Source organism: Clinocottus analis, unplaced genomic scaffold (genome assembly GCF_023055335.1).
Source record: "Clinocottus analis isolate CAN_PGR_092001 unplaced genomic scaffold, fCliAna1.0.p SCAF_19, whole genome shotgun sequence".
In the NCBI taxonomy this organism is placed as follows: domain Eukaryota; kingdom Metazoa; phylum Chordata; class Actinopteri; order Perciformes; family Cottidae; genus Clinocottus; species Clinocottus analis.
Window position 1 is genome coordinate 8,959,117 of NW_027175920.1, and position 20,461 is coordinate 8,979,577.

Genomic DNA, 20,461 nt, shown 5'->3' on the forward strand with positions numbered 1-20,461 from the left:
ACTGAGCCTTCTATACTTTTCATGTCTAAAAGATCTAAATTGGCATTCAGAAGAATCCAGTCAGACATAACGCCATCAGTCTGTTTCATGTCCTAAGTACTGTAAAACTAGATCGATACTGCCAAATGTTTAATTATTTTAAAGCCAATGGAATTTTTTCAGCTCGATTTTTTTTCTTCATTTGTTAAAAATAAACAAATATGTGATCCAATGTTTCCAAGTGATGCGTTTGCTTTAATATTGTATACATATCATGCATTACACCTTCAATTATAATTAGTTGCATATATTTGCTTGAATAACTGATCGGTCTTAATCGAACATATCCAGTCTGGGCATCTTCTGGTGAAGGCAGCTGACCTTCGCTGCTGCGTCTCGACTGAGACGGCGGTGAAGGGGCCATTGGACGTGGGGCTGCCAGCGCTCGCTGCCCATCCTGGGGCCGACAGGTAGTCCTCCATATAGTCCGAGTAGAGCTCGGCCCTGGGGCCCTGACCTTTGCAGGAGGGCTACTTGATCCACGAGGAGAGGCACAGGTGACCTCGCTGATGGCAATTTAGCTTCAGGAGCTGCTTCACCTTTAGCACATCCACCCGGCTGTGTCAGGACAGATAGAGAGTCAGGTGGTGCAGCCACTATGAGTCTGCTTTTCTCTTATTTGGACTTTAAATGATAGTGTCACCTCATGGCCTTTCCTAACGGGACTGTACAGCACACCGATGAATTTATGTTCACACAACATGAAGGTTACTTTGTTCCCTTTTCCCTTCTAATGGTCTTCAAAATGAATGAGTCTTTCTTGTTTTTATCCTCAGTTTATTCAGAGAAATACAGTGTGTATAATACAATTTATTGTCATCAAGTGAAATGTTGCAGTCCAACATGACATCATCCATATAAAACCATGTACCGGTCAAAACGTTTTACTTACATTTATTATATTTACAGTATTTACAAATCCATTCAAAGCTTTATCTCTCAATATGATTTTAATGGACTTATTTGTTAAAATGATCCCCATTGAAGTTACTGTTAAGTGCTGATGTTACATTTAAAAATATTTTTTTCAGGAGTAACTTGTAACAATCAATGTCCATAGTGCATTTGTAAGACTTTTTTTTTGTCATTCCTTCCCTGTTTGTCTTTTAAGGTGCAAAATGTTTGAGGTTGTTGAGAAGTTAAACTGAGGGTAAGAGTGACATTCATCTTCCAGCAAGTGCAAATCAATGGCATGCCAGTAATAATGAAGACAACTGCGTTTGAACAACGGTATGGAGTCAGTTATATTACAGTCCGATGAGTAGAAGTTTAATTGTCGGTTGCTGTCAAAGGACTCGGAGGACACTGGGCCTCTAGTCGCTGCATGGACGGGGGTCTCTTTGGGGTTTTGGCAGCGGAAGGGATGTCGGCGAAAACCACTGATCGACCGTCTGGGCATAGCAGGACGCTGGAGTCTGCCTCACACTTGGTGGTTCTGCTCGGCCATAAGGCCTCAGCAGAGCTGGGCCTCATGCCGAGACCACCGGCAGAGAGAACCTCTGTGTTCACCACCGACGCCTGGCTCATCTTGATCAGCATGTCCAACGACTGCTTTCGACTTTCCAACGAAGCCTTCATTGCATTTCTCTCGCCCTCATTCTCTTCTTCCTCCTTCTTCTCCTCCGGTTCATCCTCCTCCTCCTCCGTCTCTGTCGTGTTGTCTTTAGGGCTGCTGTCCTCTCTCATGTTGCGGTCGACAAGCAAATCTGTCGAGTCCCTTTTAACTGACAGGTCCAGAGGCCCGTCGCTCTGGCGAGCCGTCCGCTCCAGCGCCTGGTGGATGTGGGAGAGCTCGCTGCGGATTTTGCCCAGGTGTTCCCAGAGGTGGCGCTGGGCGGGAAGGTCTTCCTTCTCCAGGTGGGAGATTTTGCACTCGGCCTCTTGGTACTCCTGCAAGGCCTTGGAGAGGTCACTGAGGAGTACAGCCACGGACTCTGAAGTTCCCTCCCCCATTGTCCGCGCAGCAGTCGGGTCATGGCTGTTGGGTCCCCCGCAGTTAGAAAGAGAGGAGGTTTCACTGTTGGGGCTGGTGAGAGGGTCGTTGTACCACGGATCAGTGGGCCGGGTCTGAAGGTGAGCGTCCTGTAAGCTGAGAATGAGAAAAATGTCAGTATATAAATTAAATATACCTTTACAGTTGTTCTCTGTAAAACACTCATACTGCTACTGGTGTTATTACTTGTTTTTATTTAACAAAAAATAATTTGTAAGGAAATCTTTACCTTCCATGGAAGAGAAATTTGTCCGCTGCCGTATTTAGAGTTGATGCAGTCTGAATATTCTTTAAAAGGTCCAAACTGAAACTTCCCATGGACGGCTTCTTCTCCACAGGGGCCTCATGGTTCCCCAGTGGGGCACCGGTCCTCTTGAGGCCCCAGCTCGCTTTGCCTTCCTTGGCTGTAGCCTGCATTTTATCCCCCACCCTGTAACCCATTTCGGGGGAGTCTCTCTGAGGTGACACCCAGCCAGCAGGGGAGACCGCGGCAGTCCCTGGCCGCAACGCGGGCACTTTCCACAGATTGACTTTAGGCTGGAAGCCAGACAGAGGATTCACTTCTAAACCGTTTGTGGAAGTCTTGAGCGCTTTGCCGGCGTCACTCTGACTGGAGGCCGGTCCGAACGTATGCTCACAGAGAAAGGGGTAGTAGAGGCGAGGGGGCATAAGAGCTCTGTCCGTGTGGGTGCTGGAGGCCGGGTGCATCAGCTGAGCGGCCGACGCCAGGAAGGGAAGCTGGGCGAGCTGCGCGTGGGTCTGGGCGCTGACGCCCGCGGCAGCAGTGGGAAGAGCTGAGTTCATGTAGGAGAAGAGGCTGGGGCTGATGGGGTAGCCCACCCCGAGCAATGACAGGTTGAGTCCAGTGGGATCCTGGTAATCCACCAGGTTTGGCGGAGGAGGGTAACAGGGGATTGAACTCACTCGGGCCTGAGCACCTTCAGCTTTGGCCTTAGAGTGGCTCGACGCCAACAGCCGCCACTGCTCCGACAGCAGACTGGGAGCTGTCAGATATGTTTTAGACAGCTTATAGTGCTTTAGTTGGGCCTCTACTTCTACTGAGCGTGCTCGTAAAAGCTGGTCTTCCAGGGAGAGCATGTCAGCCATCAGAAGCTCTGACTCTGGCTGTTTTAATTTCCTGGTCGCGCACTGTGCAGCATCTCCTCTGTTGCGGTCACTGGAGCTCTCTTTTGTTAGCCCAGTGACCTCCGGTCTCTCTCCTCGTCCTCCCTCTTCTTCATCTTCTGGCCCCTGGCTGTCCCTGTCTTCACCTTCCTCCTCAACGGTCCTTCGTTGCCTTTGTTCCTCCTCAGTCCGTGTCACCTGTTCCAGTCCATCTTTCCCAGGAGCTTGATGGCCGTGTGCCTGCTGAAAGGGTCGTAGGTGTTCTGGGTGCAGGATGTTGCCCTTTTTATACGGCCAGTCTGACTCTATAAGCAGAGAAAGGGAGTTCTTGCACAGGCTGTACTTCATATGGTTGTACAGGTGGGACTTCTCCATGCAGGTGAAGGGGCACTGGAAGCATTTGTAGTTGTAGGGTTTTCCCCATGGCCGGGGAATATAGTGCGGCTTCTTAGGCTTGCGCTCCTTGTGTTTGCTGGCAGACGTCACTTTACAAGCATCGTCCTTAGACATGATTGTGTCTTGACGTTGATAACGATTGTGTGATTATATTTCAATGACGATAGTTCAAGATATATTTTTAAATTGGATATCTTTTGTGCCGAGGTTCATCTCATTGCTTTTTCCTCAGTTTGGTCCGGTCGATGAAAAGGAGCATTTATGGTACCTGTGGACACACAAGGCCGTTCTGTATGAATACCGGTGATACTTCTCGAAAACAAATCAACAGATCAGAAACCAAAAAAATGACAGATTCATTTTTTTTATGTATAAAAAAACCAAGCGACAGCTTGCCGAAATGTAGCTCTAAATAAGAAATCTTAATATCTGAGATACAATAATGTGTGCATTGAAGGGTGGTATATATCATTAAGCACATGTGTGTGTTGGAGCCCAGTTGTTGTCTGCCTGAGCCGAGGGTTGCCACTAACCTAACTGCAGGGAGGCCCGCACTGCTCTGTTCTCACTGTACCTGCCATTACTCATTAGTTCCAGTGCAGCACCAGGCGCTAGCAGGGTCCAGGGCTGGGGGGCAAACGGGGCCGTCACGGGGGACTAAGCACCTGTGCAGGGGCCCTCACAACACTAACAGGCCTGCTCGAGCTTAGAGCCTGACCCTCGGAGGCCGGCTGCGGGCGCAGTGTGGACAGGCTGAGGGCTGCAGGTACAGGACGGACAGGGGTTGGGGGTTTGAGGCCCGGTTCCTAATGAGAGCCTGTCGTCATGCCTATAGGGCGTCATTAGTGCCAGGGACGGGATCTGGGTCAGGACATGGTGCATAAGTTCAACTGCTCTCCTGAACTCTGTCTCTGTGTGTTGAGTTGTGTCACACTTTATTAATCAATACGCAATAATAACGTGTATTATTAGAGGCTACGTTTTGATTAAAAGATATGTTTTCTCTTCATCTCTTTTTAAAAAGCTTTAATTATTGTCATGGATGATCATTTTGTAACTTGATGTGTCTCAGAGGTGTAGGTTAAAACCTCATCAATAAATCTAATGATGGACATTTTAATTAATTTATCATATTTAACATGATTTTATTTTGTCTTCCTTCCATCAATAAATTGTTCGCTTATATAGCTGCAATTCATAGATTTAAAGAGAACTATTATTTGCACTTTTAAATGTACTATTTACTGTCTCTCTTTGTATTTTCATCCCTCTGCATCATCCATTAGCTTAATTATTATCCCTCTCTTCTCTAATCCACTAAAAAAATTAAAATACCCTAAAATAAATGTTTTTTTCATCTGTTAAATTACAGAAACTTTGTGATCTTTTTATACTGTAAGCCAGGCCGATGGGTGAACCCTCCGGTGAAAGAAGATGTGAGGAGTGTGCTCCTCAACTTAAAACACTTTTAGCCGCTTTGAGGCTTTTATTTTGTCTTTTCCCCAGGTCATTCACAGATGAAAGTCTGTGTGATTTTCAGTCCAAGCTGAAGTAAAGATAAACTTCAGCAAACAATCTTTTTCTGTCTTGCACAGACGGCTCTTGACAAAGTTTTGATATAAAAGCCAGTGAAGCAAACACAGGTGATGGACGGCCGGTTACACTGAGAGACAGCTGACAACCTCATCCATAAAAGCCACAGCACGAAGGGTGATGATGAAAGATGCAGTGAGTCTAACACAGCATGGCAGGCGGTTGCAAACTGCTCCCCCAATTGGACCCTAAGACTTGGCCCGTTTTGTGGCTGACCATTTGATTGGCCCACTTGTCCGCCTCAGGGCTCTGACCTGCGCTTTGAGCTCATAATGGAACCTAACAGCTGCTGCTACGATCCAATCAATAAAACTCATTTTTACAGTATTTTTTTTCCTCTTCTGGCCGCTGCTGGCCGCTCGCCCCTGCGCTGACTGTGCACTTTGGCCCCCTGCTGCCCCATATCCAAACCCTGCGGTCTTGTTTTAAGCTTTTAGGGCTGATGATCAAACACGCCTAACCGCTTGAACATCTATTGTTCCAATTAAGGAGGTTCACCACACTAAAAGCTTTGACAAGTTACACGGAGCAGCAACCACACCGCTGACAGACGATGGGACGGTACAGTAAGTAAATGCACGGCTAACTGAGACAGTTTTTAAGCATTTATATATTAATACTTTACCTTGTCAGGATGTTCAGGAGAGTTTCAGTCGGTTTTCTGGAAAATAATGAAGAGGTAATAAATGTATTGTCGTTAATCATCTTTATCCATTTAATTTTCAATATAATAAAACATGTCCTATTAACTCAATTTGCAACCAAACAACAACAAAAACATTGTTCCCCAAACTAAATAAATGTATTGCATGCATGAATAGACACATTATTTACTGCCGTTAACATTTGACAGACAATCATCAGATGATGCTGATAAGTTTTTAGGGTTAAGGTTACAGGATTAAATTCACATTCAATAATGCTAAATTGCATATTGAAAATGAGTGGCAAGGCAGTGTAGAATTTCAACTTCAAAAGTCTGTATATGGAAATAATAAAACTCTATTTTATAAATTGTTGTAACCACATTCAGCTTAAGAAATAAACAATCAAATTGCATTGAAAATACAACTTAAAACATATCCTTTTATGTTTCAGAAATCTATAACATAAAAGACTTACAAAAGCATTTTTCTCAGTGTGTGCAAAAGCACAATTTACTGTAACATTAGGCATCGCCTTAAGTTCCTATTTTAAAAGACTTAATCTTAACAAACTAACCAGCTTGCATGCCACACGCTACTTGAAAGCAGAGAGGAAATGTATTCATCGTACCTCCAGAGCGTCCCGGTGTGGCTGGCTGTCACTCCTCTGCAGCGGCACTGGGAGGGCAGCGCGTCCCGCTCAAATAGGAGCGCAGGAGCGAGTGTGGATATATATATTGACTGGGAGCATTGCCCGCAGGCACTACAATACAGCAGCTCACCCCTCCCCTCACTCCCAACCCTCTCCTCCCTCTCTCCCCCCTGAATTGTCAAATGTGGTCTCTACCTCGCAGCCGGGATGCAATATAACAACTTACACTGGAACAGCAAAGGTTAGGTCGGTGATGGTTACGCGTTAACACGGAGACGTTTGTCTGGGTTAATGCCTCCACGAGGTCATGTTTATCGTTGCTTTTGTTGTTCCTGAAACAAATGCTTTGTTCAGAATACTGAAACAATCCAGATTTTATTTAGGTACTTGCTGTGTTTTTTTTTAAAATTATTAACAGCAAAACTAATTGTCTCGTTGACAAACGAGACAATTAGTTTTGTGGTGATTTTAAACTCTTAGAATGTTGGTTTAATTATAAACACATTGAGGTAAAGAGCAGAGATAAGAGGTGTGAATTAATATGTCAACACCTGACAATAATTTAATAAAACCAATTTTTAAAACAAAATCCTGAAAACCAAATACTTTTTAATCATTTCTTATTTTCAATCAACCCGCACCTGAAAATTACATCAATATCAGAAAATGCTCACAACAGGATGATTTCCAGCAGAGACAAAACAACAACAACTCAACACTGTCATGTCAGTGTTTGAAAGGTAAAGGTGTGTGTCTGCTCTTGTGTCTGCATGTCTCTCTATGACTGTCTAACTCACAATAAGTTTGAGTGTGTTAGGGTTTTTGTTTCTTCTTCACTTCCCCTGCATCCTCAACATCGTGCAGGTGTTGAGGGCCGTCGGGCTTTCGCTCCTCAGAAGGAAATGATCGGCGCAGCGGGACAGAGCGCTGGAACGGTCATTGACACGAGCTATAAGATCTACATCCCATGACTGACATGTGTGTCTTCTGACAGTTCAGCCTCATTTCTCTTGAACTCTGCTTCTTGTTTTGTCCTCTACCACTTTACCTGCCCTTCCTTTGCATCCCTTTGTCTCCCACTCACTCCTCGTCTCCTACCTCCTTCCTCTTTCTTTTCTCTCACGCGTCTTCTAAATTAAACCCCCGACCTCTCAATCTCCACAATCTCTCCTTCTTTCTTAATTCCTCTTCTCTTTTAGCCCGTGCAGGCTTTGGGTGAACTCCAGGTTCTTCATTTCTCTCCTCCGGCTGGGTGGGAAGCGCGCATGCAAGCCCCTTTGAGAAATGTCAGCGTCCGTGTGCTGGGAAAGTCGGGGGCCCTTCACGAGCCATCAGACCCGCTGTCACACCGAGGCGGCCAAATGGAGACTGACAGGCCGCTCCATAGAGCCTAACCATCTGTACCAAATGTGACAATAGAGGAAAGAGGATGTCTAGTAAATCAGGATGAACGACAGGAGCGAACAATGACATGGAGGAGAAAGTAGAGAGAGGAGAGCAAGATCCTTCGCTTCTTAAAGCTCGGGTACATGGGAGACGGTGTCAGTTATTTCATTTTTTCTCCAACTACAGAGACTCAGGAGACCATGTCAGTTTCTCCTGTTAAGTGTAAGAGAGTTAAGTGAGGACTTACTCCTTCAGCGCTGCCGCTTCCTTCAGCCTTTTTGTTGTCAAATATGGTGGAAACGTAGTCGGTATTAGAGGTGTTGAGTGTTTTAGCCTGAATAAAGATGACATGCTTGGTTAGAGCCAACATGATCTTGCAAAGATTTCTCTTATGAAATAATTTTAAATTCTACAGTAAACATCTCAAAGTTTCCATAATCACAGAAGCCACACTGAATAAAATATAGAAGAAAAGTAGTGTTGTATTGCTTATGAAAGCAAGTCTATAAAGTCTATAAAAGGTTAAGCTGAGTGCTTGATTAAACACTACGTTAAAGAGGGAATGCAGACACACAAATCATCAGAAACATGCATGTATGCATATTATTTACACGCAAAGAAGTCCACATGTCCAACCAACCTAAAAAAATATAGTTTACTTCCCAGATTATTATGTATTATATGTGTAAAAAATATGTAGGCTCTGACATTTCTCCTCTTACTCAGCGCTTACAACCAGGCCAATACACACACACACAAAAGTGTGTGTGTTGTAAATATAACATTTTTCTCTATATAAGATGGGAAACTTATGTAGAGAAGTGAAGCAAAAGTCAACGAGACCGAGACTTCTACGCACCTTGTTCTCTGCTGATTTTGATAGTATTGTTAATACAATTCAAACAATTAGCTCACGCTCTTAGTAGGCTCTGTTTGTGTTTACAGTGTGTGGAGCATGGGATCACACACACCACAAGCTCCTGACCCTGTGGGGGGCCTCTGCAGCTCTGTGGGCGAGAGCCCGGCCCCCAGGGGCCCGGACATAATGCTGGACATGCTGCTCTTTATGATCAAGTTAAACAATATTTTGTGTCAAATGATCCATGTCGTCCGGCTTTTTGTTTGCATGTAATCACTTGTTTGTTTCCTCCAACTACATGACAAACACTCAAAGTAGAAATTCAAAGTTCAGTTCTTTACCAAACGCAGGAAAAGTAGGAATGTGAAGAAGCTGAGACTTGCAGTGTGAACACAGAAGTCTCCTGGCGAGTTAAGAGAGTTGAGGGTCCTTATGGAGCGGCATCTGGGGAGGCTGACAGGAGCACTCTATTACCACTCAGAGGAAGGAACCTGAGGGCTGCAACAACACCGCTAGCAGGGAGATCCAGCTGTGCTGATGCCTCCAAACACACACATAGACACACAAACAGACACATGCAAATTAAGACAAAATCTGCGTGCACCCACCATTTGAAAAAATGACTGTATGGAGTAATGAAAAGATATAGAGAGAGGAAGATGGATGACTAAACAGCGACCTCTAACCCAGGGTGAGTCTTTCCACTGCCTGAGTTTTAGGCCTGAGGTGGAATAGCTAACAGCTCCTCTCTTAGTCTGTGCTGCTGGGCACATTAACTAAACTCATATCGCTCTCAGCCACTATCAATTATTCACCAACACCCTCCCTCCTTCCCCCTCTTTCCCTCCTTCCCCCCATTTTCAAAGGAGAGCAGCTCCAACAGCTCTTCTCAGCCACAGTGACAAAACAACCTCATGATTTGGTGACTTCCTCTGGTTTTCTTTAGCACCTTGTGTGTTTTATCTCTATACTCTTAATAATATTCACCAGCTTGCTAAGAGCTGTCTTTCATCATTTTGGTAATAATATAGGATACATACTGCAGCTGCTCGATGTATAAAGGAGCTTGTGTTTCACAATGCACTTCAGCAGCAAGTGGAGCGTCAGTACAGATTGCTGTGCAAACTACACAAACTTTTTCACTGGGATTGGTTTCAGTTTTCTTCCCCATACATATGATGAATCTGCACTTGACATTGGAGGGTTTTCCTGGAGCGTCTTTAAATATAAAGGTGCAGACAGCTAGCTTAGCTTAGCATAAAGACTGGAAACAGCTGGCCTGGCTCTGTCCTGTGGTAAAACAAATCCACCAGCCAGCCCCAATGAAGCTCAGAAGTTTAGATACATCATATGTGTTGTAATAGTACAGAACATAACATACCTGTGAAAGGAAAGGTGCGGTTCACAGGGGGCTATGTGCAGGTACATATATTGGTTCTGTCTCGAGTAACTCACAAGGAGCAAAAGATTTCATTTGTGAGTCTGAGATGGTCACCTGGAATCAAACACCTTGATTACAAGTCTTCAAGAATTCATGACGACCACACATAACCCACATGTGAATTGTACGATTTTGGAGGTGCTGGAGGGTGGATTTGTTACCTCTAGACAGAACCAGCTGTATCCAACTGTTTTCAGTGTTTGTGCTAAGCTAAGCTGACAGAATGCTGACTGTGCGTCCATATGTAACAGACAGATACGGGAGTGGTACGGATCGTCTCATTTACTCTTGGCAAGAAAGTAAATGCGCATCTTTCCCAAAACTATTCCTTTCAAAGGTCATTGACGTCTTCTTAGTTATCAGACTTCAACATCCTCACAAAACAGACATGTGTCCTTTTGAGAGGTGAACTGCCCCAACAGTATGTCAGGGAACAGCCCTCGGAGCACAGAATGAGACATTTTCAGCATCACACTTAAATGCACACACACAATTATACATAAGAGGGCTGGATGAACACTGGCTATTTTCCAAGATGAAAACACAGCCGTCAAAGTAAGCTGGGCTGATATCTGAAAAGGGCAGATGTCAAGGTTCAGTCATGACTGGACATATGACTCGCCGGATTCATTTTTCTCTGCAGATATCGACGTGCTTCTCTGAGTCTAACACTAGATAAGGATGTAACTTTGCAGCAGAATCAGTAGATGAGAACTGCTTGTTACTATTCATTATATGCATATATATATATATATATATATATATATATATATATATATATATATATTGGTGGGTGAGTGTGAGGAGAGTTGGAGTTCACACCATGCTGTGGGTCACTGACAGGAAGCAGCTGGTGCCTCGGCCGACCGCTTTTTACGCTCATCGTCTCTTTCTCCGCCCTCCCGTTTTAGCCAGCTGCCCCCAAACGCATCCGCAGGAGGCGGGGTCGCTCTCGCCGAGGCACCTGTGGGTGTCACCTGATGGGGGAAAAGCAAGTGGAAATGAAAGGAAGCAGCCGAGTCTGTCAGAGCACATCAGGAGCGCTGTCCATCACAGTGCTGACCTTCAGGGTGTGTGCGGGCGTGTGCATGTGTAAGTCTATCAACAACTGAACCAGTGTGTGTGTGTGTGTGTGTGTAAGTATGTGCATATTAAGTCATTGACCCACAGGGAGTTTATGTGAGTGTGTGCATATGTTTGTTCATCAATGCAGGATGTGTGAGACCATGTGTGTACATTAGCGCCTTGATCCCAGCGAGTGAGTGTGTCCATAAACACATAGACCTTAAGGGTGTGTGTCTGAGTGTGTGTGTAACTGTCTATCTCAGTGCAGTGATCTGTATAAGATAGCTGCCGTAGCTGGTAGGTCATTGACAACCTACTCCACTCCGAAAACCATCTCTCCGGACTGTACTCAGTATGCTCAGTTCTGACAAATTCCCAGAGAAGAGAGTATCCGTTACCCAACAAACTTGTCCAAAATCGGAACGCTAATGCACAGCAAACGTCCATATGTGTTGGGACCACAGTACCAGCATGTCTTCTTGCCGGGACCGGGGCTTTTATTCCCTCAGCAACAGGGCTCACACTCTGGGGACTGGGGACAAGATGATGGTGTCAGTCAGTTTCCCAGCTGCAGCCAGGGCCCCCCCATGTACGCCCCAAAGCCAGTGCACCCCTCCACCCCCCCCCACCCTCCCTCTCTTTTCCCATCTCCGGGTTTGACTGAGGATGGGTGTGGGGGTGTGGGCAGCAGCAGGGAGAGAGAGGGAGAGCGAGAGGCTGCTAACTCCTGGAGGACGGCTGTTCGGCTCTGGCTGTCCAAGCGGGAGGAATTGAGGGAGACAGGGACCAAAGCCCGTCAGCTCCATCCCTTAGGGTGCCTCGGCCTCCCAACTACAAGTCCATGTTTTAGCAAACCATATGTTCACCCCCTCCCCAACCCAACCCAACCCCCCCCGCCCCCCTCACCCTCCTCTACCCAGTTAGCAAATAAACAAGTCAGGAAGCCATAGCTAGAGGGAAGTCTTGTTTCGCTCTCACTGGCTGTCGTTCTCGCATATTCTCACTGCCGCTCGCCGATTCTCTGCTCTCCCGTCCACTAATTTGGAGCTTTGATACACAGCGGATGGAGACGGAGAACGTGTGATATGTTTTTGTGTCTAATATTTTTGGAGCCACTTCTGTTTTTAATGTATTTTTTTTTTGCATTTTTGGAAAATGGTTTTGAAAACCAATGCAGCGCGTCATGTGTATCAGAGCCGCACCGGACAGTTCTGCCCCTCATGCACAGGTTGTTCAATGTTAAGTATGAAGTAGGTCTTTATTGCAGGAGTCCAGAGTTTACCTTTATTTTAACTGACAATAGGTTTTGTGTTTTGGTTTGAACCTTAGTCTTTGTAAATATCAAAGAAGTTGGGATAAGTTAATGATAACACAATTAGCTCTAGCATTTTCATACTAACCGAAACTAAACGTATGCTAGCGACTCTGTGGGCCTGTACTCATGTAGCTCAACCTCATATTCCAGCAAAAACAAACCTTGAATATGTTTTGTCATATTTCAGTTATCAACTCGTCTGCATTGTTGTGCATGCCAGATTCCACCATGCTGTATTTTTTTCTAGAAGCAACAAGACAAAAGCAAATAAGCGTTCAATATATCAGTTATCTAACGTAATTAGGATCACCTCATTGGTCGGTTTGTATTCTACTCACATCAACACAGATCTGGTCCTATTCTACACAACCTGATCGTTGGTCTTATGTGATCTTTTATATTGGCAAACATCATTTGTGTAATTCACAGTGCAACTGGGTTCCAGAAACAGATGTTTTCTAAAACAAGGCCCCATGGTGGTCCACTGGAAGAGAAAGAGCTTCGGCTCTCTATTAGGATAAATCCTCTTGGAGTAATAAAAATCTTGTGTTAATACATTTTAGTTAATTTTGTTTGCTTGAAAAGGAAAAATAAGAGGATCATCAATATCCCAACAATTCATCCTCTGGGCACCATGAATGTTATTGACCAAAGCAGTGAACAGATCAACAGATCAGCATTTTGTATCTGTGTAGCTTTTGTATCTGACGTATCATCAGGCCTCTGTTGCTTTTTTAAATAGGCCTCATGCTGAGTTCATGAGGAAATAATTTCTCTCGCCAGTGAACACTGAACCTCAATGACTCAATGTCACGATTTTCAAATCAAAAATGATGTTTTCCAAGCGGTGAATGAAAGACAGTCCCAAACAGATGGACAGCTTGTGTACAAGGTCCACACAGCCAGTCAGTCCTCCCTTTGGGCAGAGAAATTGTCCAGAGATGGACAGCTGTGCCCAGGGCAGGGCATATAGGAAGTGAAGTCACACACACTATTTATGGCTCCCTGGGGGTCCAGCGACTCACTGACCTGGCCATCCAGCAGCAGACAGACAGTTGGCAGTCCAAAGTTTTCACAAGGTCAGCCACTACCCATCACAGTTTTAGGTTTCAAGTTGAGAGAAAAAGCATTGTTCTGTTTAACAGAAGTGCACTTCTTATATCTCACTTCCTGTGTTAAGTATATATCATCCACCAGTACTCCCCTTGTATATTATCACCATTTCACTCTTGATGGGAAGTAAAACAGTCAAAACTGAACAAAAAAAGGAAGAAATAAACACAAACACAAGCACTGAAGGCGGGCTATGGCTCTCTTTGTGTTCTCTGCACATACAGTAAAATGTCCATCTCTGAGTCGCGTCCACGAGTTCACGTGAGCAGTGCATCGAAAACGATTTTGAATTAGAACAAGCTTGGTGGATCTTGTGGAATTTTGATCGCATCTTTATAGATTTTGTCCTCATTGATTTTGTTGGGGGCTTGGTAACTCGTAAACACACACACACAAACACGGACACACGCATAATGACATGACAGCCGGCCTCACTGACTGGTCCATTGAGTCATCATTGACCTTCCGTGGGATTGGAGTTGCCAGGCCAATTGACCAAATCACTGATCTTTAAAAGCAGCTCTGCGGGCAGGAGGGGGGTTGAGTGGCACCCACTCCTCTACTAAACACACACACACACACACACAAGCACACACACACACACACTTCATCCACCTCACTCTCTAATCAAGGAGCAGGCAGTCAGGACTCCGGGTCGCCACAGCGACACTAACAAGAGGCGACAGCTCCTCAGCGCTCGGGGCAACGACCAGCTCGGCTGTCGAGACCGCGGAGAGAGTCCGCCAGGCACGCACTGAGGCAAGGTTCGCTGTTTTGGGAGGAGAGACGGAGGAGAAGGAGGGGGGAGGCGGGGAGACAGGGAGCGAGCTGGTGGTGTAGCTGCATGGGGAGTTAATGAGGAAGCGTGGATCTGAGAAATTACACACTGACTTCCTCTTTTGATTCAGTCACTCACTGTATTTATACTTCAATCTGGATGCTTCAACAAGACAACACAGAAACAAACGCAGGAGCTGCAGCACACACACACGCACACGCACGCACACACACACACACACACACACACACACACACACACACACACACACACACACACACACACACACAATCTGAACTGACGTGCACCCTCACCAAGCCATCCAGCCCTGGGGCCTACTTGCAGAGTGCTGTTGCCCCCTCAACTCCACCCCCCACCGCTCGTCCCCTCGTCCCCTCGTCCCCCCGTCTCCTCTGGAACACAGTTTAACTTCTGTCATTTAGATGAAGCAAGTGAGTCAGTCTAAGAGTGGCAAGAGGATGTGACAGGCCGGTAATGGACAGGACAAAGAGGAGATTTATGAAGTATTAGTAAACCTTAATAATTCACTACACGAAAGACCCTGGGAGTCCCCCAGCCGACCCCCTGTCTGTGGCTCTCATCCCAGCCTTGATGTCCTCTGGATCTCTTGCTGTCTCTCTACCACAGCGCCTGTTACCAGTCAAAATCAAATTCAAGAAGAGGACAGAATGATCTTCCCTGACTAATCATTTAAGACAGTTTTCTTTCATATTTTGACCTCGCAATCGACAGCAAAGTCTAAAATAATAAATACTCTTCAAAATGGACGTTTAAAATGTCATTTATCGTATTGATCTGATACGTATTGAATTATGCCAATTAATGAGAGCTGAATGAGCTCTGACAGTAGTTGAAATAATCTCACCACAAAGTGAATATAATATCGGTCTGTCTTCGTCAGCAGTTTGCACACTTGTCATGATGGCTTCATTTTTTTTTAAACAGTTACTTATTTGCTGCTAAATACTGTGATGTTCTGCAGAAATTACCAACTGCCAGCAGAAAAATGATGACAAAGAGTTTTAAAATCTTACAAAAAGAGCAGAAAGCCTGATTCGTCACTCACAGCTCTGCAGGAACACACAGAAAAAAACACATTTCAAAGCAATGCGTCTCATAGTTGTCAAGACATTTCCTATCTGAACCACAAAGGTCATCATTGTGGTGGCAGAAAAGTCATCATCAGTGTCTGTATCAAATTCATAAGAAATCCATTCAATAGGTAAACGTGTCAGCCTCACGGCAGCGACAGAGGAAGAGTCAGTGGATCTGCAGGACCGGTAGGACACCAGGTGTGTACGGCTGTTGATGCCAATCTATCCAACAGCTGCTGAGAGATTTCAGTCTGAACCTAAGTGATGGAGCGACAGACTCAGAATCCGTGCCTGTGTCGGACTCCTCCCTCACCTGTCTGCACAGCAAACAAAAGAAGAACAATAGGCACTGTCTCCGCATTTGGGGTCCCTCCTTCCACCAGCACCGGCCACCAATTAACTATGATAGAGTTTACAGGTCACAATCGGTCAGACAGGCGGCCTAGAGGGAAACACAGACACAGATAAGCCTCCTCCGTCCCAGCTGCTCCACCGCGGGTCCACCATCAAACAAACAGCGTGGAGTTTAATTCCCTCGCTCAGCAGCCATCTCTATGACAACTGCAGCCGTGGCTGAGAGTGGCAGGCGCAGTCATTAGATCCCTCGATACCCCCACTGGCTGCTCTTTTTACCCTCTTTTGTGTGTGTATGCTGAGTGGTGCGTGTGTGTGTGTGTGTGGAGGGGGGGTTACAGTGATGGGTGTCAGCACTGAGGCCCGGTCCAGTCTGCTGTGGCCTGGTGTGACAGCACTGATGCCTGACCAGCCCACCCATGACCCCCTCTCTGCAGCCTGCATCGCCCCGAGAGACGTGGAGGGTGATGGGGACTGGCACCGCAGGGGCCTCCCTGGCTGGTGCCTTTGCTGGTGGTCTCTGTGGCCTATTAGTGTCTTGCTATGGGCCTGTCAGACTGACAAAACAGGGGCCTGTCAAATTAAGTAGGGGCTGAATATCGGAGATATGTATTCAAACGCACCAAGGGGAGATGGTGGCGGGGAGGGGTGAAGAGAACCAGGATGAGGAAACCACCGGTGCTAATGCCGACGCTAAGTGAGAGTGACAGGTGGAGAGCTGATCGGAGGGAGAGGAAGGAGAGAGAGAGAGAGAGAGAGAAACAGTAACCGTAGTTGATAATGGTGGCGTGGTTGTCCTGAGGAGACTTGTTAAGGGCCAGTCCACACAGAGTGAGACAGCCACCATTTCCCAAGGATCTGAACGCAGGTAAACTGCTCCAAGTTTGGCCCAAACAGCTTGGAGTTACAGCACTTCACTTAATGAGATCAGACTGATGAGCCCTGTGTGTGTGTGTGTGTGTGTGTGTGTGTGTGTGTGTGTGTGTGTGTGTGTGTGTGCTATCCAATGAAGCATCCCAAACCACAAAAGTATTTACTGGAACAATAACTATTTCCTCTGTCGGCAAGCACATGTACCCAAGGCTCTGCAGACTTTTTGTGTAAGACATGCACGTGAAAAAAAACCACACACATTTATCCCGGGCACCGAAGGGATTTTGCTCAATCTCTTCTCATTATTGCATTGTAACTTTTCCTCTCGTCACTGTTTGGGTTACTTCACCTCTAGAGACACATTGGTTACATTGGCTTCAGGCCAGGCCATTATGCACAGCGAACCTGCACTAAATCCCGACAATATTGTCTGATTGCTACCGCGACGGTTCGGCACATGGACTCATTGAACTTGGCCGAGAGTTTGGGCCGCCGTGTTGGGACGCTTCGGCTCCGAGCCTCTCGTCGTGTGTTGGGCTCTCAGGTGAAACATCAGCGGCAGGATTAGGTGTGATGGCAGTTGTATGACAAAGCCCCGTGCGAGCACACGTGTGTGTACGTTGCAAGGGGAGCCGTGGCGCTGGCTGTGCGTTTCGGAGAGGGCTGAGACTCTCCCTCTCATGTCGCTGCGCGTTGCTGAGACTGAGAGGCTGATGCACTGTGGCAGCTCCCCCCTCGCAGCCACAGGCCTGCCCAGAGCCACTGCAGATGATAGTTTTAATTGCTTTCAATCTTTCAGGCTAGTCCCTGCCCAGTGGCGCAGAGTGCTTGTGCTTGTGTGTGTGTGTGTGTGTATGTGTGTGTGTATTTGTGCATGTGTGAGATGGTGTTTTGCTGTGTGTGTGTGTGTGTGTGTTTATGTTGAACAGCCCTTGTCTGCGGATGCTATACACATATGTGCTGTGTGTTTGATGGATGTGTTTGTCCCTTATGAGAGGGAAATGAACAGAATTAAGGCCTCGCAGTGATACATCTGATGCACACTTCTGCAGACGAAGACGGGGGAAAGCGTATGTTTATTAGACATCCAGCGCCGTCCCGTTCCAACAGAAGAACATGCTCAATAACGCTGTAAGAAAAGAGTGGGTGATTAAATAGACAGCCCCTCCTTTCCATAAAGGTTATGTTACGAGTGTTTATAAATAATAAAGTTTAGGGTTTTCATGCAAAGACCTCAAAACATGCACTCACGTCCTTAAAAGCATTTTAAACGCGGTGAACTACAAAACCAACCAATCAATAATTCAGAGTCAATGTCGAGATGGCATAACAGAACACGGAAAACAGCCAGAAATTAAGATGACAGCCATTTATTCCATATGTGTGAGAATCAAATCATTTCTATAGTCGTAACTTTACAATGGCTAACACCTACGGTCAAAAAGAGCGGACGAGCAGCACAATGTGTTTTCATTGAGTGGCTGTTGAGGGAGACTGCAGGTCTCCTGAAAGCAGCCGGAACAACTCTGATCTGCAGAAGGGAAAATAGCTGTAAAGAATATAAAACATTATTTTAAAACGTATTTGTGGATGAATTCACATTGTGATTATGGTTCTAAGCTATGTTGATATTGTTGGAGACAGTGAATATGCCATGATATACGACCTGATTGTAAACTCTACAAAGCTTGAATTAACAGTTTCGTTTTACTTAATATCCTATAACATCTTATGAATCGATAGATCAAATTTATTTTGTTTGTTTGATTTCATATTATAATTTTGATTTACTTATTGACCATTATTCACATATTAGTTTATCTTTGCAAACATTTTACAAGTCAGATGTATCATTTAAGTTATAAACTCAAATCAATTCAAATTAAGTAAATAAAAAACAGTATAACTGTTACTCTGCTTGTATCGGGTCACACATATGATGATGGAGGTGTTTTTTTATGTAAATCTTCTGCCATTGCTTGACTTCTCTCCCTTTCTTTTTACTTAAAATGTTTTGTTTCTTTCTGCACTATAAACCACGTTATTATTATTTCATCCCTGTCAAATACATAACGAGGTTTTAGCAATCGTCTTTTTCTGTCCATCTGTACAAACGTTCAATGTATATCATTAAAAAAAACACATGCTTGAATATAAAGAAACAGTACAGTACAGTACTATATCCATAATATAATACAGGTTATATTTGCAAGTTTGGATGATCCAAGTCTGCAACACGAGATATTCAAGCTCACTTCCTGAATCCAATGAGCTGCTTTACCTTCTTTCCTCTTGTCTTTAACATAAAGACCACGTATGTAGCAGTCTGATACTCACAGCATGAAACACTCAGTTATCCTATCCACAGAAAAAAAAAACAGTACATGAAAAAGAAAGACATAATAAAGACAGTACGATGTTGTTTTTGGGTGACTGAACGGCATTGATCTGATGACCTGCTCACACTTATGAGCTGCAGCACGTTCACCCCGTGAAACCACAAACATCCTCCACTGACCCACTGCCGGGAACATGCCTTCCACTTACACTGGGGCACATGTACAACAACCCGTTCCCTCGTTCGCCTCCCCTTTCATCATACGCCCCTCCCCTCCCACCCCCACCCCCCTCACACACACACACCCTTCTGGCCGGGGGGTAAATTAAGCCTTAACATTCCCACGGAGACTAATCTCCATCCATTTAGAGGGCTGTAATATTTAATCAGGAGGCCCCGGCCCGTCTCCCGGCGCCACACGCTGTGGCACGGTTCATATGTTCACAGGAGAGGCCCGCCCACAGGCAACGGAGGGGAACTCGCTGCTAAAAGCATCAATGCATTCAACCACAGAGCCTCTCGCTCTCTTCTACTATCTGATGCCATGCACAATCCTTCTGGGTGGGGGAGACATGAGAGCACCAGGATGAAGCGGCAGTTTGGGATTTTAGCTTTGTTGTATAGTGTTTATCTTTATACATTGTGTAAAAGGTGTCTTTTAGTGTATTGCATTTGATTTACATGTACAGTTGAAGTAAAGAGTAGGAGTATAATCAAGCCCAATGTGGTGTATTACGAGCAGGTTAGGAGGTTAATTGTATTCCTCTCTGGCTGCTGTCACGTGGAAGGCTGTTCCCTCGTAGGAAAGTGTTTCCTTCCAGCTAAGGTTCAGGTTTAAGCAGTGGGAAGTACTTATTGTGGTGGGAACAATGTTCAAATAAACACTTTGCCTGGAAGTGCTGTCAGGAAGCTTATACTGTCTCTGTTAGCCGCCCTGTCTGGACGTATTGCACCGGAAAGAGACAATTGCTCTCACACTTAAAGGTCAGGCCTCTCACCATCAGCGTGGAAAGCCTCTACTGGGAAGTGTACTTTCTGTTCTGATCTGTTCAACAATCCAGGGCGGCTGATGCTTGTCTGTGTGCATCTGTACAGTACATACACTATGTGCTTGACCCGACCTGCAGCCAAAGAAATACAAAAATTGGACACCGTTTTGATTTTGTGCTCTTCGTAAACATTCCATCCGCCTTGCTAAACGTCGAGCGGTAGAAGATGTGTCGCGTGTGCGGCCGTTGTAACGCCTGCTCACTGATTCAGACTGACTCTAATGGGAAGGCCTGGTGAATTTTTCATAGAGCCCCCAGAGGGAGAGGACGAGTGGCCACACTGGAGGATTACAACCTCTAAGAGAAAAGTGGTAACCTGACTTTCAGGTCGTA

General features: G+C 45.5%; 1 protein-coding gene across 1 annotated transcript; it reads right to left on the minus strand.

The window, feature by feature from the left end:
* Positions 1 to 1,028: 1,028 nt before the first annotated feature.
* On the minus strand, positions 1,029 to 6,476 carry prr35 (proline rich 35). The gene is made up of 5 exons (XM_068583733.1): positions 6,422 to 6,476; positions 5,772 to 5,807; positions 3,239 to 3,821; positions 2,262 to 3,181; positions 1,029 to 2,128 (listed from the first exon to the last, which is right to left on the minus strand). The coding sequence occupies exons 3-5, from the start codon at positions 3,665 to 3,667 to the stop codon at positions 1,309 to 1,311; spliced, it is 2,169 nt and encodes a 722-aa protein (XP_068439834.1). The 5' UTR covers positions 3,668 to 3,821; positions 5,772 to 5,807; positions 6,422 to 6,476; the 3' UTR covers positions 1,029 to 1,308.
* Positions 6,477 to 20,461: the final 13,985 nt, after the last annotated feature.